At 45.2% G+C, this 24,751-nt stretch overlaps 2 protein-coding genes across 5 annotated transcripts in view; one reads left to right on the forward strand and one right to left on the reverse strand.

Annotated features, from left to right (window-relative positions):
• RASSF8 (Ras association domain family member 8) overlaps window positions 1-24,751 on the reverse strand; it is a 95,542-nt gene that overhangs the window by 53,057 nt on the left and 17,734 nt on the right. Inside the window, exon 1 of one of the 3 annotated variants that reach the window (XM_073567448.1) lies at window positions 1,888-1,906. The exons of 1 other annotated variant lie outside the window; for it this stretch is intronic. The gene's annotated coding sequence lies outside the window, so the exon portion shown is untranslated. Of the gene's footprint in view, window positions 1-1,007; window positions 1,252-1,887; window positions 1,907-24,751 lie in introns of those variants that run through there. One more of the 3 variants, XM_073567445.1, reaches the window with a different exon arrangement.
• Window positions 19,078-24,751, forward strand: part of LMNTD1 (lamin tail domain containing 1) — a 59,389-nt gene continuing 53,715 nt past the window's right edge. Inside the window, exons 1-2 of one of the 2 annotated variants that reach the window (XM_073567443.1) lie at window positions 19,078-19,645; window positions 22,494-22,642. In XM_073567443.1, the coding sequence (XP_073423544.1) occupies window positions 22,502-22,642 (141 nt within the window). In that variant the 5' untranslated portion in view covers window positions 19,078-19,645; window positions 22,494-22,501. The remainder of the gene's footprint in view (window positions 19,646-22,493; window positions 22,643-24,751) is intronic. The other variant, XM_073567444.1, reaches the window with a different exon arrangement.

The following is a 24,751-nucleotide window of genomic DNA, read 5'->3' on the forward strand; positions in this document are numbered from 1 at the left end:
CAGACCCCCGGTACACGGCTCATATACTGGGGTACACGGCTCATATACTGGGGTACACGGCTCATATACTGGGGTACACGGCTCATATACTGGGGTACACGGCTCAGATCCCCGGTACACGGCTCAGACCCCCGGTACACGGCTCATATACTGGGGTACACGGCTCAGATCCCCGGTACACGGCTCATATACTGGGGTACACGGCTCAGACCCCCGGTACACGGCTCATATACTGGGGTACACGGCTCAGACCCCCGGTACTCGGCTCATATACTGGGGTACACGGCTCATATACTGGGGTACACGGCTCATATACTGGGGTACACGGCTCATATACTGGGGTACACGGCTCATATACTGGGGTACACGGCTCAGACCCCCGGTACTCGGCTCATATACTGGGGTACACGGCTCAGACCCCCGGTACTCGGCTCATATACTGGGGTACACGGCTCAGACCCCCGGTACTCGGCTCATATACTGGGGTACACGGCTCAGACCCCCGGTACTCGGCTCATATACTGGGGTACACGGCTCAGACCCCCGGTACTCGGCTCATATACTGGGGTACACGGCTCAGACCCCCGGTACTCGGCTCATATACTGGGGTACACGGCTCAGACCCCCGGTACTCGGCTCATATACTGGGGTACACGGCTCAGACCCCCGGTACTCGGCTCATATACTGGGGTACACGGCTCAGACCCCCGGTACTCGGCTCATATACTGGGGTACACGGCTCAGACCCCCGGTACTCGGCTCATATACTGGGGTACACGGCTCAGACCCCCGGTACTCGGCTCATATACTGGGGTACACGGCTCAGACCCCCGGTACTCGGCTCATATACTGGGGTACACGGCTCAGACCCCCGGTACTCGGCTCATATACTGGGGTACACGGCTCAGACCCCCGGTACTCGGCTCATATACTGGGGTACACGGCTCAGACCCCCGGTACTCGGCTCATATACTGGGGTACACGGCTCCCTCCCCGCTTGTACTCACAGTTCCGGACTCCTCTCCGCACTCCTCCCGGCTCCGGGGTGCGCACAGTCCGGGCCCCCGGGGGCCACAGCTCCGGAGAAAGTTGGTAAAGTTGCTGTGTGCCGCCGCCTGTGTCCGCGGTGTGGCGGGCGGGGGCCGGAGCTGAGTTCTTAGCCCGGGCTGTGCGATGTCAATGCGGTGCAGCCGCGGCTCCTCCTCCCCTGTCACCGCCGGAGCCTCCTCCTCCTCCCCCGCCCCCACTGCAGTCGCCGCAGCCGCCGCACAACCTCTTCAGGACCTCTGCGTGCTGTCAGTGTACAGGAGCCCTCAGGGAGCTGTGGACAAGGCAGGTACACTGTAACAAACCCTCTGCATGTGTTCTGCTGACAGCAAGCAGAGATGACAGTGGGGAGAAAGTTACAGAACTTTCTATTCTGCACTGACCCAGTGTAACAGAACCCCTCCTGGGGTCTGGGTGGGTCTGATGCCCCCTGGGCTACCAATGCCCTTTATCCTGTCTGCCCCCCCCCAGCCATTGCAGAACTGTAGCTCCCAGCATGCCCCATGCCGCTGTCACCCACCGGTGTCGCTCACTTATTTCCTGGGGAGGGGGGCACGATCAGGTTACGAAGTTTGGATCAGGGGCAAAAGGTTTCCGGAAACACAACGGCCACCGTCAGTTCTTGCGTTTCGCTCCGTCCGCCATGCTTTATACTGCAGCACTGCTAATTCAGATTTTTCTGCTATGTCTAAGCACCAGCTCATCTTGGTACCAGGATATCACATCTAGAAGTATCCCCCCTCGTTTTCCTAATGAGATTTCAGGCAGTTTTTAACCTCCCCACTTCTCAACGGTTCTTAAAAGATTTTTCGCGTGCCTTAAATATGTAATTTTTCTTACCCGGTGTAAATGTCGCCGTTCTCGTGAATCTGACGATGTTTTTCTTGTGTTTCTATGCCTCTCCGTTCCTGAGATATGACCCTTTCTTCCCTATATGTAAATTGAGTCTCTTAGGCAACTGGGTGTAATCATTAAAAAAACAACACCCACTTAGCCAACAAGACTAGATTTATAGACAGGGAAGAAAGGGCCATATCTCAGGAACGGAGAAGCGTACAAACACGAGAAGAACATCGCCGGATTCAGGAGAACGGCGGCATTTACACCGGGTAAGAAAAAATCCATATTTATGGTAAGTGTCAGGATGGAAACTCCGGGAATAAACTTAATCCAGCGTTATATGGTGGTATAATATGAGGGCAGTATATGGCGGTACTATGTGGGCTCTTAAAAGGGCTTTTCCCATAGTTACACCATATAAACCATCACCTATGTGTCTATACCACTAAGATCCCCAACTGATCATAATAATAGGGGTCCTCGGTTTTTAGGAGACGATTAACATGAGACAAACAGACTTTTGGGAACCTATTAAAGGACAACAAACTTTTATTAATACAAAAAATCCCTTTACTTCTTACGGAGACCCTTTGGGTCCAAATCATCCTTGCCATATAGGCCCCTCCTCTCTGTTAGTCACATGACTCACTTTCCTTTAGCCTTGACTCTGAAAACAAAGTGATAGGGGCGGGGCTTACTTTGAGAGGCCCTAGGGGGAGGGAAAATGAAATTCGACAGCTGAGCCCCGATGAGCCCGGGTGGAGGATTCCATTGACGCTCTTTTAGTTTCTTAAATACAAGTCCCTCAAAGTGCGACTACCACCTTTCATTTCCTTTTTTTTTGGGGGGGGCGCTTGGCTGAGACTCACAGACGTGACACGTACGAGTTAGGCCGGGGCCACTTTATCACTCGGAGTCTTAGCGAGGGCTGATCCGAAAAATCAATCCTTCACCCTGGGATCGGCGGACACAAGCTGCCTCCTCTCCGCCGGTAATTTGTGCGCCCCTCCAGAACACACGGCCCTCGCCCCCCCTCCTCCCTACAGAGAAGCAGATTGGATGGCACTGAAATAACGATAATTGGGTCGCTGGCCGCTATTCAGAGGGCGACGAAGAAAATCACTAAATAATTGGGTTACCCTGAAAAAAAGAAAAAGACTCAACCAATTTAGAACTCGACAGGGGAACGAAATGGGATTTCTGGCTGTAAAACCAAGAAATATGCAAAAAATATACGAAAAAAAATCATCAAAAAATGAAAAATATTACTATATTATGGGGGAAGGGTGAAGATGGGGCCCCCGAGCCTAACTGGGGGCCAAAAGGTCCCTTTTTCCATTTTTGGGGACCCTGTTATGAATGAGTCACCGTAGGAGGCAAAACCAGAAATACTAGCTAAGTCCAGAAAACCAGAGCAGTTGGCAGCTATCGGATTGCAGACCCCTGATCCTATCACAACAACTAACAGTAGCCGTGGGGGGTTCCTACGATGCCCTAGACCCCTCGATCACAGCCGGAGAATTAAATAAGCCTAAAGAAAGAAAGGGGAAATCTAAACTGCCCCAGAGCAGACCCCCAAAGCAAAGGCAGCCCCCAACATATAATGACGGTGAAGCAAGATGAAAACACTAACACAGACAGAAAGATAGACTGAGCAAAGACGGGGCCCAAACTACCTAGATAGGAAAGGACAGGAAGGCTGCTGTCTGCAATCCGTGAAAAACCCTATGAAAATAAGAGCCAACAGACTGACAGTGAAAAAGGCCCTGAAGACGCTAGGCTTCAAAAAGACTATGTCAGTACTCAGGAATATTCTGAAGACAGAGCAACCGGCAAAAGGAGATTCAGCTCATCCCAGCAGGGAATGGCAGAATCCAGAAAAGCAAGGAAAACAAAAACAAAACATAAATGCAAACAGGCAAAGCAGAAAACTTAGCTTTAGGGAAGCAGGAATCAGACTGGTGTCCTAGAAGTCCACAGAGAAATCACCCTCAGGGCAGAAGGGCGTCGGCAGCCCTATATCCAGCCAGTGACTCCACTCAGCCAGTCATCCTCACTAGGCTCAGGTGCCTGATAATCAGGCTCATCACCTTCCTTTACCAGAATAGGGAGTTCACCAGACCTCAGTGACGAAGGGGAAAATGAACTCACAACAGTAGCTCCCCCTTGAGGAGGGGTCACCGAACCCTCAACCATGCCACCAGGGCGATCAGGGTGAGCCCGATGAAAGACACGCACCAATCTTTTGGCATGAATATCAGAGGCAGAGACCCAGGAATTATCCTCCTGACCATAACCCTTCCACTTAACCAAATACTGGAGTCTCCGTCTAGCCAAACGGGAATCCAGTATTTTCTCTACCTCATATTCCATGTTACCTTCAACCAATACAGGGTCTGGAGATGCCACCCCAGGAACAACTGGTTCAACAAACCTCTTCAACAAGGACTTATGGAACACATTATGGATTTTAAATGTGACAGGAAGAGCCAAACGAAAAGAGACCAGATTAATAATCTCCAAAATCTTGTAAGGTCCAATAAATCTATGCTTAAACTTAGGAGAAGCCACCTTCATAGCAATATTTTTTGATGATAACCACACCATATCACCAATCTTAACCTGGGGACCAATGGTCCTATGTCGATTGGAAAACCGCTGGGCCTTTTCCTGGGAGAGAGATAACTTATCCACCACTTGGTCCCAGATCTGGTGCATTCTCTCCACCACAGTGTCAACGCCTGGGCAGGCAGAAGGCTCCACCTGCCCTGAAGAAAATCGAGGATGAAACCCAAAGTTACAAAAAAAAAGGTGAAATCAAAGTGGCAGAACTAGCTCTATTATTTAAAGCAAATTCGGCCAAGGGCAAAAATGAGACCCAATCATCCTGATCAGCGGAAATAAAACATCTCAAATACGACTCCAAGGTCTGGTTTGTTCTCTCTGTCTGCCCATTGGTCTGAGGGTGAAAAGCAGAGGAGAAGGACAACTGAATTCCCAGCTTGGAAAAGAAAGTCCTCCAAAATCTAGACACAAACTGAACTCCTCTGTCAGATACAATGTTCTCAGGAATCCCGTGCAAGCGAACCACCTGTTGCAAAAACAGGGTCTCCAACTCAGAGGAAGATGGCAACTTAGGGAGTGGTACAAGATGAACCATCTTAGAGAACCTATCACAAATCACCCAAATAACAGTCATTCTTTGAGAGACCGGCATATCAGAGATGAAATCCATTGAAATATGGGTCCATGGCCTCCTGGGGACCGGCAAAGGCATCAACAACCCACTAGAGCGAGAACAAGATTTAGACCGGGAGCAAGTCCCACAGGACTGCACAAAATTCCTGACATCATGAGACAAGGTGGGCCACCAAAAAGAGCGACTCACCAGATCTCTAGTACCAAAAATACCTGGATGATCAGCCAATGCAGAGCAATGAACTTCAGACATCACTCTCTTCTTCCACTGGTCAGGAACATACAACTTTCCACTGGGACAACGCTCAGGTTTGTCCTCCTGGAACTCTTGCAGAGCAAGTCTCAAATCGGGCGAGATGGCAGAAAGAACTACCCCTTCGCCTAAGATGGTAGCAGGCTTGGTCACCACAGGAGAATCAGCAAAGAAACTCCTAGAGAGGGCGTCTGCCTTGACATTCTTAGTTCCAGGAAGAAAAGAGACCACAAAATCAAAACGTGTAAAAAACAAGGCCCACCTAGCCTGTCTAGGGTTCAAGCGTTTAGCCGACTCTAGGTAAATCAAATTCTTGTGGTCAGTGAGGACCACAACTTGATGCTTAGCTCCCTCCAACCAATGTCTCCACTCCTCAAATGCCCATTTCATGGCCAACAGTTCCCGATTCCCCACATCATAGTTACGTTCAGATGGAGAGAACTTTCGGGAAAAGAAAGCACAGGGATTCATTTTAGATGTTACAGGATCCTTTTGGGACAAAACAGCTCCTGCACCAATCTCAGAAGCATCCACCTCTACCTGGAACGGGAGTGAGACATCAGGTTGCCGCAAAACCGGGGCGGAGGTAAATCTTCGCTTCAGCTCCTGAAAGGAAGCAACAGCCTCAGGAGACCAATTCAACACATCAGCACCCTTCTTAGTCAGATCAGTCAATGGCTTGGCAATACTAGAAAATTTTGCTATAAATTTCCGATAAAAATTAGCAAAACCCAAAAACTTCTGGAGGGCCTTCAAAGAAGTGGGCTGAACCCAATCATAAATGGCCTGTACCTTGGCCGGGTCCATTTCAATAGTTGACGGAGACAAAATAAATCCCAAAAATGAAATCCTCTGTACTCCAAAAAGGCATTTAGATCCTTTGACATACAGGGAATTCTCCCTCAAGATCCGGAACACAGTCCGAATATGTTCCACATGAGAATCCCAATCCTTGGAGAAGATCAAAATATCATCCAGATAGATAATCAAAAATTTATCGACAAAGTCTCGGAAAATATCGTTCATGAAGCACTGGAAGACAGAAGGGGCATTAGTGAGCCCAAAAGGCATCACCAGGTACTCAAAATGTCCCTCCGGAGTATTAAACGCAGTCTTCCATTCATCCCCCTGCTTAATGTGGATAAGATTATACGCCCCCCTGAGGTCAAGCTTGGTAAACCAGCAAGCACCTCTAACTCTAGAGAATAGATCTGAAATCAGGGGTAACGGATACTGATATTTAATAGTAATTTTATTGAGGGCACGATAATCAATACAAGGCCTTAAAGAACCATCCTTTTTGGCCACAAAAAAAAAAACGGCACCTAAGGGTGAAGAGGATGGTCTAGTATGACCCTTCTCCAACGCCTCCTTAATATAGGACCGCATAGCCTCGTGCTCGGGTACAGATAAATTGAAGAGCCGACCCTTGGGAAATTTACACCCCGGGCTTAGTTCAATTGCACAGTCATAACTCCTATGAGGAGGCAAGGACGCAGACTCATTCTCACTAAATACATCATAAAAGTCCGCCAAATAGTCAGGAACATCATGCGACTGAGGAGAGGTGGAAAAAACCGGAGCCTCACTAAAGGCACACCGACAACCCCAACTCACCACAGACACAGACTTGATTATGAATTTGCAACCAGGGAAACCCCAGAACAACGGCATCATGCAAATTATGCAACACCAAAAATCTGCAATTTTCTTTATGGTCTGGGGCGCCCCGCATGACCACCTGGGTCCAAAACTGAGGTTTATTTTTAGCCAGAGGGGTAGCATCAATCCCCCTCAAAGGGATAGGCGTCTGCAGAGGTGTCATCGGAAATCCACAACGTTTAGCAAAATCCAAGTCCATTAGGTTCAGGGCTGCTCCCGAATCCACAAAAGCCTTGGCGGAAAATGTGGATAGGGAGCAGATCAGAGTAATTGCCAGAAGAAACTTAGGTTGAACACCACCAACAGAAAACGTGTGTGCAAAGCGTTTCTCTCGTTTAGGACAAGCAGAAATAATATGCGAGGCATCTCCACAGAAAAAACACAGCTTATTACGCCTTCTGAACTCCTGACGTTGCGCTTTAGACAAAACTCTATCACATTGCATAGGTTCAGACGTCTGTTCAACCGGTGGCAACACCTCTCGTGCAATCCTGCGTTCACGTAAACGCCGATCAACCTGAATGGCTAATGACATAGAATCGTCCAGACCAGAGGGAACAGGAAATCCCACCATAGTATCTTTTACGGCTTCTGACAAACCCTTCCGAAAGAGAGCAGCCAAGGCATTATCATTCCAGGTAGTAAGGACCGCCCACTTTCGGAACTTTTGACAGTACAGCTCTGCAGAATCTCGACCCTGGTTTAATGCCAACAGGGTCTTTTCTGCCTGATCAATAGCATTAGGTTCGTCATACAACAACCCCAAAGCTTGAAAGAATGCGTTCACATTAGTCAGAATAGGATCATCTGGTTTCAAAGAAAACGCCCAATCCTGGGGATCGCCACGCAGCAAAGAGATGACAATTTTAACCTGCTGCGCAGAGCTCCCTGACGAGTTAGGCTTCAAGGCAAAAAATAATTTACAATTATTTTTGAAACTCAAAAATTTAGATCGATCCCCAAAAAATACATCAGGTGTAGGGATCTTTGGTTCAACAGCATGCGAACGAGCAAGGTAGGCGAAAATTCCCCGCACTTCCGCAGCGAGCTGCTCCACACGATCAGACAATTGCGTTATCTCCATTGAGAGAGAAAAAAATTCCCCCTACGGCCTCAGAGATATAGAGAAAAGAATATACACACACTTTTTTTTTTTTTTTAAACACAATTCTTTCCTGCTATTGAGTACCCTAGGATCTGCGGTTTGGGCGGGTGATTCTGTTATGAATGAGTCACCGTAGGAGGCAAAACCAGAAATACTAGCTAAGTCCAGAAAACCAGAGCAGTTGGCAGCTATCGGATTGCAGACCCCTGATCCTATCACAACAACTAACAGTAGCCGTGGGGGGTTCCTACGATGCCCTAGACCCCTCGATCACAGCCGGAGAATTAAATAAGCCTAAAGAAAGAAAGGGGAAATCTAAACTGCCCCAGAGCAGACCCCCAAAGCAAAGGCAGCCCCCAACATATAATGACGGTGAAGCAAGATGAAAACACTAACACAGACAGAAAGATAGACTGAGCAAAGACGGGGCCCAAACTACCTAGATAGGAAAGGACAGGAAGGCTGCTGTCTGCAATCTGTGAAAAACCCTATGAAAATAAGAGCCAACAGACTGACAGTGAAAAAGGCCCTGAAGACGCTAGGCTTCAAAAAAGCTATGTCAGTACTCAGGAATATTCTGAAGACAGAGCAACCGGCAAAAGGAGATTCAGCTCATCCCAGCAGGGAATGGCAGAATCCAGAAAAGCAAGGAAAACAAAAACAAAACATAAATGCAAACAGGCAAAGCAGAAAACTTAGCTTTAGGGAAGCAGGAATCAGACTGGTGTCCTAGAAGTCCACAGAGAAATCACCCTCAGGGCAGAAGGGCGTCGGCAGCCCTATATCCAGCCAGTGACTCCACTCAGCCAGTCATCCTCACTAGGCTCAGGTGCCTGATAATCAGGCTCATTACCTTCCTTCACCAGAATAGGGAGTTCACCAGACCTCAGTGACGAAGGGGAAAATGAACTCACAACAGGACCCTTATTAAACAGATTTGCTCACTTGTCCCAAAAAGGGTGTGGCTTTTACAGCCTAAAGCCACACCCTCTATCAAAGACCACGCCTTTCCTCTACTATTCCCCGCCCCCTTAACTTTATGCTTGGACTCCAGAGCTTTATCCAGTGGTGGTACGTTTTTTGGGAAAGTCCAGAACGTCTCTCCTTATAAATACGGTATTAATGTGGCGCACCGATACCGGTTTTCCCATTGGCTCATTTCATAGAATCATAGAATCGTAGAGTTGGAAGGAACCTCCTGGGCCATCTGGTCCAACCCCCTGCTCAAAGCAGGATTCGCTAAATCATCCCAGTCAGATGTCTGTCCAGCCTCTGTTTGAAGACTTCCATTGAAGGAGAACTCACCACTTCTCGTGGCAGCCTGTTCCACTCATTGATCACTCTAACTGTCAAAAAGTTTTTTCTAATATCTAATCTGTGTCTCCTCCCATTCAGTTTCATCCCATTGCTTCTAGTCTTTCCTTGTGCAAATGAGAATAAAGTTGATCCTTCTACAATGTGACAGCCCTTTAGATATTTGTAGACAGCTATTAAGTCTCCTCTCAGTCTTCTCTTTTGCAAACTAAACATTCCCAAATCCTGCAACCTTTCCTCATAAGACAGGGTTTGCAGACCGGTCACCATTCTGGTCGCTCTTTTCTGAACTTGCTCCAGTTTGTTGATGTCTTTTTTAAAATGTGGTGCCCAAAACTGGACACAATATTCCAGATGAGGTCTGACCAAAGAGGAGTAGAGGGAAATAATGACTTCACTTGATCTAGACTGTATGCTTCTGTTAATACATCCTAGAATTGCATTTGCCTTTTTTGCTGCTGCATCACACTGTTGACTCATATTCAGTCTGTGATCTATTAGTATACCCAAGTCTTTTTCACATGTGCTGTCACTTAGCCCTATTCCTCCCATTCTATATATGCTTTTTTCATTTTTATTGCCCAGATGTAGTACTTTGCATTTCTCCCTGTTAAAAACCATTCTGTTAGTTGCTGCCCACTTCTCCAGTTTATTTAAATCTTTTTGAATCCTCTCTCTCTCTTCTCTAGTATTAGCTATCCCTCCTAGCTTTGGGTCATCAGCAAATTTAATCAGTTTACCCTCAATTCCTTCATCTAAATCGTTGATAAAGATGTTGAACAATACAGGGCCCAGGACAGAGCCCTGTGGTACCCCACTTGAGACATTCTTCCAACTGGATGTGCAGCCATTTACGACCACTCTTTGGGTCCGATCACTAAGCCAGTTATGAATCCACCTAACAGTTGCCTTGTCCATTCCATACTTAGTCATTTTTTCAATAAGGATTGTATGAGAGATTTTGTCAAATGCTTTGCTGAAGTCAAGATATACTATATCTACAGCATTTCCATGATCCACCCAATCAGTGATACCGTCATAGAAGGAAATTAAGTTAGTCTGACATGACTTATTAGTTAGAAACCCATGCTGACTCTGTTTAATCACTTCATTCTTATCCAGGTATTGACATACATGTTGTTTAATAATTTGTTCAAAGATCTTTCCTGGTATAGAAGTCAGACTCACCGGCCTATAGTTGCCTGGGTCCACCTTCTTCCCCTTTTTGAAGATAGGAACAACATTTGCTCTTCTCCAGTCTTCTGGCACTTCTCCTGTTCTCCAAGAATTTTCAAAGATTATGGAGAGGGGTTCAAAAATTTCTTCTGCTATCTCCTTCAGTACTCTGGGGTGTAATTCATCTGGACCTGGAGACTTGAATTCATTTAGGTTAGCTAAGTGTTTCCTCACTATCTTTCTGTTTATAGATATCCTGGATTCTTCTATTCCCTTAATAGGACAGTGAATAACAGTTGATGTTACATTTCCTTTCTGAGAGAAAACAGATGCAAAATAGGAATTTAAAAGTTCAGCCTTCTCAACATCCTGTCTTACCATTTCATCATTTTCATCCTGTAAAAATCCTATAGCATCTTTGACTTTTCTTTTACTTTTGACATATCCCCCAAATCCTTTATTATTGCTTTTGACATCTCTTGCAAGCCTCAATTCATTTTCAGCTTTAGATAATCTAATTTGTGCCCTGCAGGTTCTGCAGACAGCATTATATTCTTCTTTAGATTTGCCTCCCTCTTTCCATTTTATAAACATTTTTTTCTTTCTTTTTAGCATGTGCTTAAGTTCTGTGTTCATCCATCCTGGTTTCCTTAAATGCTTCCTATTCTTCCCTCTTTTCGGAATTGTTAACAACTGTGCTTTGAGAATTTCATTTTTCAAGATTTCCCATCCTTCCTGGACATTTTTGTCTTTAAGGATATCCAGCCATTGGATCCCTCCAATTCTCTTTCTGAATCCCTTAAAATCTGCCTTTCTGAAATCTAACCTTGACGTCTGAGTCTTCACAGGTCTTCCGCCTCTAGTTATCCAAAATTCTAAAATAGCATGGTCGCTACCTCCTAGGGTTCCAGCCACTTTTACCTCCTCAACCATTTCCTCCCTGTTTATAAGGATTAGATCCAAGGTAGCAGTTCCCCTTGTTTTCTCCCTTACCTTTTGGAAGATAAAGTTGTCAGCAAGAGAGGATAAGAATTTCCTTGACCTGTTAGTTTTGCCTGAGAGAGATTCCCAACAAATGTCTGGATAGTTGAAATCTCCCATGACAACTATGTCATATTTTTTGGAGAACTTGGCCATTTGATGCATAAAGAGTTCATCCATATCTTCAGCTTGCACAGGTGGCCTGTAGTAAATGCCTACAATGGTTCCTTTCCATTGTTCTGTCCTTGTATTCTTACCCAAACAGTTTCCACAGAACTCCCAGTCTCTGAAGCTTCAATCTCTGTGCAGATATACACATTTCTAACATACAATGCGACACCCCCTCCTCGTTTATCAAGTCTGTTTCTTGCAAATAAGTTGTATCCTTCTAGTCTTGTATTCCAATCATGTGTATCGTCCCACCAAGTTTCAGTGATTCCAATGACATCATATTTCTTTTCCTGTGTTAGTAGTTCCAATTCTCCTTGTTTGTTGCCCATGCTTTGTGCATTAGTATAGAAACATTTTAGTTTGTGATTGGTTTCTCTTTCTCCAATATTTTTATTAATTAGATTCTTTCGTCTTTGTTCTTCCTTTCCACTTCTAATAGCAGAGTTCTCAATAGCATTTGTCAGGTGTATGGCTTTTTCTGGTCTTTTGCTTCCCTTCCCATGTTGTTCTAGTTTAAAGTTCTCCTTACAAGTGTAGCAAGGCGACTTCCAAATACATGCTTTCCAGTCTTCGTAAGGTGCACCCCAACTCTAGCAAGTAGTCCATCGTATAAGTAGTTCACTCCGTGATCCAGAAATCCAAATCGTTGCTGACGGCACCATCGACGTAGCCAGTTGTTCACCTGCAGAATCTTATTCCACCTCCTTGCTCCATGGCCATCCACTGGGAGGATGGAAGAGAAGACCACCTGCACTCCCAGTTCTTTCACTTTCTTGCCTAAGTCTTACATCCTCATGGGCGGGGCTAAACAATTACCATAACTGCACCAAATTTTTAAAACTAGCGCCATATCGGGCCTTTAGGCTTTTCTTTTTGTGCCACCTAGTGTTCAATATTTTGTGAAAGGGGCCAAATGTACCATGCAGAGCAAATAAATTGGGGCCAAATTCTTTAAATCCCTCCTTATCCCACCGTAAAACATGGCGCCCCTGTGCAATTTTAAAATGTGACCCCCAAAATTGCACTTTTTAGACAATTTTACATCAATTTCTCTTTGGTCAATTTTTATTACTACTGTTCCTTTAAATGAAGAAACTCCGCCCACAGGTTCCTCAGGGGAGGAGCATGTGCATCATTTTTTCTGCAATTTCTCATCAATTTTATATTAAATCATTATTTTTTTCAAAGATTATTTGTTTGGGGGCCATTTATGATTTTGATACAATGTTGCAAATTTATAGACACGATCCCTTTAAGAAACGATTCTTTTGGCGCATTGACGGTTCGCTCTTTTTCACCGCCCCCGCGTTTTACGCCCCGTGTATGGAATATTTGTGCTTCGTGATTTATGTTTCCATTTCAAGTTTATCCTTTTGACAGATATTAATTAGAAAACGCCTTTTCGCGGCGAGGGGTCGCGGCGACACAATTTACGGGAAGAAAGCGATTTTAGCGGTTTCTGTGGAAACGAAATGTTTTTATGTTGTTTTTTTGTATTGTAAGATATTTCTGTTCCAGAAGAATTAACTGCGGCTGGAACAAAAGGGCCTCGATTCCCGGGGTCCTGGTGGCAAAGGAGCGGCGGAGCGGCAGCGCCTGCCTCATTACTGGCGGAGAGGAGAGGTGCAGTCACTTTAAATTAACTCTTCCCTGCCCCGTCCAGAAAAGTCAACCTCCCAGCTGCAGGGAATAAACTTCTGTGGTAGGCAGTATTATATGGGCGCTGTGGTAGGCAGTGTTATACGGGCGCTGTGGTAGGCAGTATTATACGGGCACTGTGGTAATAATAATAAAATAAATTTTATTTTTATAGCGCCGACATATTCCGCAGCACTTTACATTTCAGAGGGGATTTGTACAGACAATAGACATTACAGCATAACAATAATCACATACAGTAGATTATAACAAATAACAAGAGGAGTGAGGGCCCTGCTCGCAAGCTTACAGTCTATGAGGAAAGAGGTAGACATGAAAGGTGGGTGGTAACAGTTGCCCTAATTGTATGGACCAGCCATAATGTTAAGTGTGTAACAGTACAGATACAGAGGGCTAATGGAGGCATAAAGCATGTGGGAACATGATGCAGGAAATCAGGTTATGGTAAAACTTTTGGCTGTGCCACACAGGGATAGATTAGGTTAATGTGTTGAGGCGATAGGCCAGTCTGAATAAATGCGTTTTCAGGGCACGCTTAAAATTGTGGGGATTGGGGACTAATCGTATTGACCTGGGAAGTGCATTCCAAAGAATTGGCGCGGCACGTGTAAAGTCTTGGAGACGGGAGTGGGAGGTTCTGACTATTGGTAGGCAGTATTATACGGGCACTGTGGTAGGCAGTATTATATGGGCGCTGTGGTAGGCAGTATTATACGGGCATTGTGGTAGGTTGTATTATACAGGCACTGTGGTAGGCAGTATTATACGGGCACTGTGGTAGGCAGTATTATACGGGCACTGTGGTAGGCAGTGTTATACGGGCACTGTGGTAGGCAGTATTATACGGGCGCTGTGGTAGGCAGTATTATACGGGCGCTGTGGTAGGCAGTGTTATACGAGCACTGTGGTAGGCAGTGTTATACGGGCACTGTGGTAGGCAGTGTTATACGGGCACTGTGGTAGGCAGTATTATACGGGCACTGTGGTAGGCAGTGTTATACGGGCACTGTGGTAGGCAGTATTATACGGGCACTGTGGTAGGCAGTATAATACGGGCACTGTGGTAGGCAGTATTATACGGGCACTGTGGTAGGCAGTATTATACGGGCACTGTGGTAGGCAGTATTATACGAGCAATGTGGTAGGCAGTATTATACGGGCACTGTGGTAGGCAGTGTTATACGGGCACTGTGGTAGGCAGTGTTATGCGGGCACTGTGGTAGGCAGTATAATACGGGCACTGTGGTAGGCAGTATTATATGGGCACTGTGATAGACAGTATTATATGGGCACTGTGATAGACAGTATTATACGGGCACTGTGGTAGGCAGTATTATATGGGCACTGTGATAGACAGTATTATATGGGCACTGTGATAGACAGTATTATATGGGCACTGTGATAGACAGTATTATATGGGCACTGTGGTAGGCAGTATTATACGGGCACTGTGGTAGGGAGTATTATATGGGCACTGTGATAGGCAGTATTATATGGGCACTGTGGTAGGCAGTATTATACGGGCACTGTGATAGGCAGTATTATACGGGCACTGTGGTAGGCAGTATTATACGGGCACTGTGGTAGGCAGTATTATACGGGCACTGTGGTAGGCAGTATTATACGGGCACTGTGGTAGGCAGTATTATATGGGCACTGTGGTAGGCAGTATTATATGGGCACTGTGATAGACAGTATTATATGGGCACTGTGGTAGGCAGTATTATACGGGTACTGTGGTAGGCAGTATTATATGGGCACTGTGGTAGGCAGTATTATATGGGCACTCTACTGTTCATTATTAGGACGACCTGTCTCTTGCTTTATGTAATCCCCTTGGTGTAAATGGAGAACGGCGGCATTTACACCGGGGTAATAATTAAGCGATGCTTTGTAAAATGCTTTTATATGGGGGGTTTAGTACTTTTGGCACTGTTGCGTAGCCTCTATATGGAGGAGAGCAGTATACCAAAGAAACAAACTTCAGAGTTATGAAGGTTCATGGTCAACCTGCAGAAACCTCCGAAAGTTCTACTGTTTTCTGAATCCATCATCCCTTGTGAGACGTAGATATGGCGGCGCCCGCGCTCCTCTGATTACAGTCAGAAGCCTCCATCCCGATGTCAGAAATTGACAGAAAGAAATTTAATTGCTGTTTATCATATTGAATGTCTGCAGCCGATGAGCAGAAATTGCGGAGCCTGAGAGATGCTGAGGCGGCAGTATGGAAGGTGAGAGAGCAAGATCCTACACCGCAAGGGGGCCCAGGGGACACAGGCCTACACACGGAGGGAAACAGCTGCTTACCCCCAATTACATCCATCCAAAACCCTGTGACGTAGTGTGTATAGTTATTTACAGTACCCCAGAGCTGCACTCACTATTCTGCTGGTACAGTCACTGTGTACATACATTACAGTACTGATCCTGAGTTACATCCTGTATCATACCCCAGAGCTGCATTCACTATTCTGCTGGTACAGTCACTGTGTACATACATTACATTACTGATCCTGAGTTACCTCCTGTATTATACCCCAGAGCTGCACTCACTATTCTGCTGGTACAGTCACTGTGTACATACATTACATTACTGATCCTGTATTATACCCCAGAGCTGCACTCATTAGTCTGCTGGTGCAGTCACTGTGTACATACATTACTGATCCTGAGTTACATCCTGTATTATACTGCAGAGCTGCGCTCACTATTCTGCTGGTGCAGTCACTGTGTACATACATTACATTACTGATCCTGATTTACATCCTCTATTATACCCCAGAGCTGCACTCACTATTCTGCTGGTGCAGTCACTGTGTACATACATTACTGATCCTGAGTTACATCCTGTATTATACTGCAGAGCTGCGCTCACTATTCTGCTGGTGCAGTCACTGTGTACATACATTACATTACTGATCCTGAGTTACATCCTGTATTATACTCCAGAGCTGCACTCACTATTCTGCTGGTGCAGTCACTGTGTACATACATTACATTACTGATCCTGAGTTGCATCCTGTATTATACTCCAGAGCTGCACTCACTATTCCGCTGGTGCAGTCACTGTGTACATACATTACATTACTGATCCTGAGTTGCATCCTGTATTATACTCCAGAGCTGCACTCACTATTCTGCTGGTGCAGTCACTGTGTACATGCATTACATTACTGATCCTGAGTTACATCCTGTATTATACCCCAGAGCTGCACTCACTATTCTGCTGGACGCTGGTGCAGTCACTGTGTACATGCATTACATTACTGATCCTGAGTTACAACCTGTATTATACCCCAGAGCTGCAATCACTATTCTGCTGGTGCAGTCACTGTGTACATGCATTACATTACTGATCCTGAGTTACATCCTGTATTATACCCCAGAGCTGCACTCACTATTCTGCTGGTGCAGTCACTGTGTACATGCATTACATTACTGATCCTGAGTTACATCCTGTATTATACCCCAGAGCTGCACTCACTATTCTGCTGGTGCAGTCACTGTGTACACACATTACATTGCTGACCCTGAGTTACATCCTGTATTATACCCAGAGCTGCACTCAGTATTCTGCTGGTGCAGTCACTGTGTACATACATTACATTGCTGACCCTGAGTTACAGCCTGTATTATACCCAGAGCTGCACTCACTATTCTGCTGGTGCAGTCACTGTGTACATACATTACATTACTGATCCTGAGTTACATCCTGTATTATACTCCAGAGCTGCACTCACTATTCTGCTGGTGCAGTCACTGTGTACATACATTACATTACTGATCCTGAGTTACATCCTGTATTATGCTCCAGAGCTGCACTCACTATTCTGCTGGTGCATTCACTGTGTACATACATTACTGATCCTGAGTTATATCCTGTATTATACCCCAGAGCTGCACTCACTATTCTGCTGGTGCAGTCACTGTGTACATACATTACATTACTGATCCTGAGTTACCTCCTGTATTATGCTCCAGAGCTGCACTCACTATTCTGCTGGTGCAGTCACTGTGTACATACATTACATTACTGATCCTGAGTTACATCCTGTATTATGCTCCAGAGCTGCACTCACTATGCTCCCACCACGCTGTTGGGGGGGCGTCTGCTGGCAGCCTATTTAAAACACAATTGTGAATGCAGCTCTGGAGTATTGTGATTTACTGACTAAACTTTTTTGGAGACGTGAAATGCTGCGGATCGGAGTGAGATTCTTATAACGCAGTCGGTTGGCGGTGTTGTGCAGCGATTATGAGTCAGCCCTCGGTGCCATCCATCATTTGTGTCCTTTGTTTGAGTGACATTCAACGAAAAGAAAGAAATAACGCCGATATCACCGCTCTGGATATTTTAACCTTTTACGCAGAGCGTGGCGCCCAGTAATGCGGCGTAAAACTGCGCAATCCAAAGGTCGTGAGAGGGCAGACATAAAACAGAACAATGGTGACGGTGCCGGAGCATGGGTCACAGGTATCGCTTAACATCAATGCCATTTCCAGCAGAATGGAGGCAGCGTAGGAAGGGGGCAGGCGGGTGAACAATGGGGGTCACAGGGGTAGGCGACACTGACGCCCGTCGTACTTTACAGATACACTGACGCGCGTCGACACTGATGTTTTGTAAGAACAGAAATGAATCTGATGTGGAGGACTAGCGGATGTGCAGCTCCACACGCTACTTTCATGTTGGCCTTCACCCAGCTTTTTCAGACCCCAGAACGTCAATCTACGACCGAGATCGTAGATCAAAGTGATCATGAACGTTAAACCCCTTAGGTGCTGCGGTGAGTGATGATTGCGGCATTTTAAGGGGTTTTTGGTAAAATGAAGATTATAGGATTACAGCTGCCTTAATAAACCATGACATGACCCGTACGCCGGTCCTGAGGTCCTTACTAAAAAAGGGAAGACCTCCCGGACTCACGGAAGACAGATCCTCTCCTGGGTCCCCTCCGAAACCTGTTTTTCAGAAATTTGGAAAGTAGGGATTGAGACGTTCAGGAGCGTTCAGGCACAGCGAACGACCAGGGAGCGGGCAGAGGACGGGGGCGGAGGGGCGAAAAAAGGGGTTGACGCCATTGCCAAGAATTAGGGAAATTTTCACATCCAGGTCCACGTACGGAAGCCTACAAGGCCACGCTAGAGGCAGTGTCACACCGATAGGCACCATACACCCCAATGTAGAAGTATCAGGAGAGATCATCGAGCGCTCAAGGATCCTGCCGGGACTAAAAAAAAAAAAAAATATATATATACAAAAATAAAGTAAAAAAAAATTCCTACAAAAGTTCTTGCATTGTTTTTTATTAATAAAAGTTTAATTTATTGCAGCATCTTATCGAGATGATCAGGAGCTTGTTTCTAGGATTAATTAAAGAAAAAAAAAAAAATTGTAAAGAAAAAATCCCCAAAATTAAATTTTTCACGTAAAAATTAAAAAAATTCAGGATTTTACTGACTGAGAAATTGTAATAAAAATGATGTATATTTAGTATCGCCGCCTCGAGCAATAAAATGAACCCGCTATTGATCCCACGTCGCAAACACCGTAAAAGAATAATAAAAAAAAACAATTTTTCTAATTTTTTGAGTTAATCCCGGGCATCGAGGGTTTTGTTTCTAGGATTAAAAAAAAAATAAAATAAAATAAAAACAAATAAAAAAATGTAAAAAAAAATCCCCCCAAAATCGAATTTTTGTGTAAAAAAAAAAAAAATAAAAGTCAATTTTTTTTCTGACTAAAAATTTGTACCCCCTCTACATAATTGTTATCATCGCGTTTGGAACGGCTCGTACAATAAAATGAACCCAACATCATAAAAACCGTAAAAAATAAAATAAAAAAAACAACAACGTATAAATGGCTGTTTTTTGAGGTGGTCTTTTTTTGGGGCCGGGACAGTAAAGATCCTGAATTTGGCCAGTTTTGGATGACAGGGTGGGGAGAGAGGTGTGTGGTGACTTCTATAGCGGCCATTTTGGTCTTCACCCAGCTTTTCCCAGTTATGGACCCTGACTGGGAGTGTGGTGATTTGTGGTGGGGGTGGGGGGCACTGGTCGTCCAGGAGACAGAGGACACCAGTGATGTGAGTGACACCGGCTCCACCTCACATTGTTGTCAGTCAGGCCCAGCGTCGCCCATGGAGACCATCAACAAAAGTGAATCAGGGCGATCACTGATCACATTCACATCCGACCGACACCTCCAGGAAGGAAACTGCACAGGGACGACGGGGGTAAGTGACGAGGGGCTGACAAGGTGGGCACTCGCGGGATGTGAGCCCCTAATAATGTGTATGATCCCCTGTATCGCACCCTTCAATGAATACAGACCTCCTAACCTTACAGACACCAGGCCCCCTAAATATAGAAAGACCCCCGCGTAATAAAGACCTCAGTCCAGCCTCCCTCACTAGAAAGACCCCCGAGCGGTCATTCCCATAATAACGATCCCAAACCAGCCCCCCATTATAAGGACCCCAGACCAGACGCCTTCCTAATAAAAACTCCAGACCAGCCCCCACCTTATAAAGACCCCATACTAGACTCCACATTAATAAATACCTCATACCAACACCCCCATAATAAAGACCCCTGATCTGCGAGCCCAATCATAAAGACCCCGGAATATACTCCTATAATAAAGATCCCAGATAATGGTCTCATAATAAAGACCACAGACCAGCCTCCCCGAAAATAAAGACCCCAGATCAAAATTCTCAATAATCAAGACCCCTGGTGGGACTCTCGTATAATAAAGACTCCCTCTTGAGAAAATTCCCAGACCAGTCTCCCCAATAATGACAACCACAAACCAGACTCCCATATGAAAAGGACCCCGATCAGACTCCTTCCTAAATAAATAAAGACCCCAGCAGCCTCCCTCATAATAAACCCTCAGGCCAACCTCCACCTTTATAAAGACCCCACACCAGCTTACCTTATTATAAAAATCAGAAGACCAGCCCTCATATTATAAAACCCCAGGCCAGCCCCCCATTATAAAGATCCCAGCCTCCCTTTCATAAAGACCCCAGGCCAGCCCCCCCATTATAAAGATCCCAGCCTCCCTATCATAAAGACCCCAGGCCAGCCCCCCATTATAAAGATCCCAGCCTCCCTATTATAAAGACCCCAGGCCAGCCCCCCATTATAAAGATCCCAGCCTCCCTATTATAAAGACCCCAGGCCAGCCCCCCATTATAAAGATTCCAGCCTCCCTATTATAAAAACCCCAGGCCTGCCTCCCCATTAGAAAAATCCTAGCCTCCCTTTTATAAAGACCCCAAGCCAGCCTCCCCATTAGAAAGATCCTAGCCTCCCTATTGTAAAGATCCCAGCTTCACCATTAGAAAGACCCCAGGCCAGCCTCCCCATTAGAAAAAGCCTAGCCTCCCTATTATAAAAAACTCAGGCCAGCCCCCCATTATAAAGATCCCAGCCTCCCTATTATAAAAACCCCAGGCCAGCCTCCCCATTAGAAAGATCCTAGCCTTCCTATTATAAAGACCCCAGGCCAGCCTCCCAATTAGAAAGATCCTAGCCTCCCTATTATAAAGACACCAGGCCAGCCCCCCATTATAAAGATCCCAGCCTCCCTCTTATAAAAACCCCAGGCCAGCCTCCCCATTAGAAAGATTCTAGCCTTCCTATTATAAAGACACCAGGCCAGCCCCCCATTATAAAGATCCCAGCCTCCCTATTATAAAAACCCCAGGCCAGCCTCCCCATTAGAAAGATTCTAGCCTTCCTATTATAAAGACCCCAGGCCAGCCTCCCAATTAGAAAGATCCTAGCCTCCCTATTATAAAGACCCCAGGCCAGCCCCCCATTATAAAGATCCCAGCCTCCCTAATATAAAAACGCCAGGCCAGCCCCCCATTATAAAGATCCTAGCCTCCCTATTATAAAAGACCCCAGGCCAGCCTCCCTATTAGAAAGATCCTAGCCTCCCTATTATAAAGACCCCAGGCCAGCCCCCCATTATAAAGATCCCAGCCTCCCTATTATAAAAACCCCAGGCCAGCCCCCCATTATAAAGATCCCAGCCTCCCTATTATAAAGACCCCAGGCCAGCCACCCATTATAAAGATCCCAGCCTCCCCATTATCAAGATCCCAGCCTCCCTATTATAAAGACCCCAGGCCAGCCTCCCCATTAGAAAGATCCTAGCCTCCCTATTATAAAAACCCCAGGCCAGCCCCCCATTATAAAGATCCCAGCCTCCCTATTATAAAGACCCCAGGCCAGCCACCCATTATAAAGATCCCAGCCTCCCCATTATCAAGATCCCAGCCTCCCTATTATAAAGACCCCAGGCCAGCCTCCCCATTAGAAAGATCCTAGCCTCCCTATTATAAAAACCCCAGGCCAGCCCCCCATTATAAAGATCCCAGCCTCCCTATTATAAAAACCCCAGGCCAGCCCCCCATTATAAAGATCCCAGCCTATAATAAAAACCCCAGGCCAGCCCCCCATTATAAAGATCCCAGCCTCCCCATTATAAAGATCCCAGCCTCCCTATTATAAAGACCCCAGGCCAGCCCCCCATTATAAAAAGCCTAGGCCAGCCTCGCTCTTATAAAGACCCCAGGCCAGCCTTCCCCATAAAAAAGACTCCAGATTTTAAGCCCCCAAAATAAAGCCCTCAGTACAGCATCCTACATTATAAAGGCCCAAGGCCTTCCTCCCCAATAGAAAGATCCCAGCCTTCCTATTATAAAAAAAAAAACCCAGGCCAGCCCCCATTAGAAAGACTCCAGCTTCCCTATTATAAAGACCCCAGGCCAGCCTCCCCATTATAAAGATCCCAGACCAGCATTCACCATAAAATAGACTACTGATCGCAATACTCAAAAATAAAGCCGCCAGCCTCCTCCAATATAAAGACCCCAGACCATCCTCCCTTATAATAAAGATCCCAGATCATAATCCCAAATTATCAAGACCCTAGAAACTCCACCACATTGTCAGACAGGAAGCTCCCACAATGCACTGCTCTCTGGTAACAGGGAACCAGCAGAATTCTGAGTTCTGCTCTGGATTATGATATGAAGCTAATTTTAACCCATTCCCTTCTGTCAGGAGGAAGCATGATCCCACTCAGCGGAGCGCGGTCACCTGCCGCAGATGTGGCGCGCCGCAACTCCGAAAAAGCGCAAATCCGAGACATTACGGAAAGATTCAGGAAGTATATACAGGACGTGAAATCTCTGAGGAATCAGCTGCGACAGGTGCGATGGAAAGCGTCGAATGAGCTAACTGAGGATCCATCAGTGAGCTCGTTCTGAGGGTCTGACAGGGAGTTTGTAAGTCTTTTTAACTCTCTGTGTGAGCTCCTCTCCACTGATTTATGACCACATCAAAGTTGAATGTGCCTGGAAACAAAAAGCCTGTAAAAGCCAAATGGTGCAAGATTTTTAATGAAACCCAACTGCAAAAATGATTTTTAGCCCCAAATAAATATATTTAAGTAATAATAATAAAAACTAGTAGACACCCCCTTTAAGCCCCTCCTCCGGACCAAACCAAAGCTACTAACATATGAATGTGGGATACTAGGCCGCACCTTTTTGATGGCGCGGTCCTGACAGATGTGCACAGAACTTTCTCCTCTAATGAGCCCCATCTTCATTGATTATGACCGAAACGCGTTCCCAGCTTCAGGATGTTTCCATTCACTGCGGGCAAGCGGTGATCTTCAAAATGGTGGGAAACTAAAGTACAACGTCCATAAGGACATTTCATGTCCAAAACTGGAGGCAGTTCTTCTAGTTCACCTGTGTAAAGCCGTCACACACACCACGCGTTCCAGGTTTCCCTACTGTAAAGCCGTGGGGGGCCGCTGAGGTCCACTCACTTCTGTATTCAGTGAGGGATCCCATATTTTTCTTTCATCTTTCCGAGCAAACAGAAGTTTGTGTCGGACACGATCGCAGTCTGTACACGACGACGCAGTGACAATGGAGACGTGTTTAACTCTCCTCAAGATGAGGCAGTGTGGTCTGTAGGGCTCACTGAGTCAAGAGCACTGAAATCTATAGGTGACCCGTCACTTTAAAAATATTTCCCCTCTAAAAGCTATTTAAATTTGTGGATTTCAGTAGATATTGTATCTCGGTATTATGCAGGCATGGTATTTCGGTATTTTTTATAAATGGTATGGAGGTATTATTTATGAATGGTTTTGCAATGTTATTCATGAATGGTATTGTGGTTTTATTTATAAATGTTGTGTAGGTACTATATATCCATGGTATTGAGGGACTATTTATGAATGGTGTTGCAGTATTATTCCTCAATTGTATTGTGGTATTATTTATAAATGTTGTGTAGGTACTATATATCCATGGTATTGCAGTATTATTCCTCAATGGTATTGTGGTATTATTTATAAATGTTATGTAGCTATTATACATGCATGGTATTGCAGTATTATTTATGAATTATATGGCAGGTTTTTTTCATTAATAGTATTGTAGTATTTATGTATGGTGGTATAATTTTTGAATGGTATGGAGGTAATATTTATAAATGATATGGAGGTATTATACAGGCATGGTATTGCGGTATTATTTATAAATGGTATGGTGGTATTATTTATAAATGGTATGGAGGTATTATACAGACATGGTAAGTACCGCCATATAGTGCATTGCTAAATAAATTACGCTGATATAGAGGGCAACAATACTAAAAAAAAAGCTAACCATAGTAACATACTACTGCTATATGGTGCATAAATAACTCTATCTTTCCATCTTTCCAAGCAAGCTCAGAACCGCCATATAGTATACAAATAGTTTTGGCATCAATTTCCATACAGGGCATAACAAGTGCTGACACAAAGTGCAAAACTAACAATTGAAAAATAGTATATACACTCTACTGCTGTATAGGACATAAATAATACCGCCTCTCAGTGCATAACTGATACCGTGATAAGGTACAAAAATAATATTGGAAGCAAAGTTTATTAACATACTACTGCTATATAGTGCATAAATAACACTGACTTTCAGTGCAAGCATAGTTCCACCATACAAGGTAATACCGCCATGTAGTACACAAATAATGCTGACACATAAATGCAAAATAATAAAAAATAAATTAAGCGGAATAAACAGAATATTTTGCCTTTAAATCTCTCACCTTTATTTTGCTCTTGTACTTGATTTTCTTCCAGAAAATAAAAAAGCGAAATATGTCCACGTCGTCCTCCGGTATCGAATCCGTCCCTTTAATTACATTTCACTAACATTGGATTAGCGCACAATGCTGAGGTGAAGAGGGTCCTATTATCCCCCCGCCGCTAATAATATGCAAACACACACAGACCCTCT

This window comes from Dendrobates tinctorius, unplaced genomic scaffold, assembly GCF_039654945.1.
Source record: "Dendrobates tinctorius isolate UK_male_01 unplaced genomic scaffold, ASM3965494v1 ptg000020l, whole genome shotgun sequence".
NCBI lineage: Eukaryota > Metazoa > Chordata > Amphibia > Anura > Dendrobatidae > Dendrobates > Dendrobates tinctorius.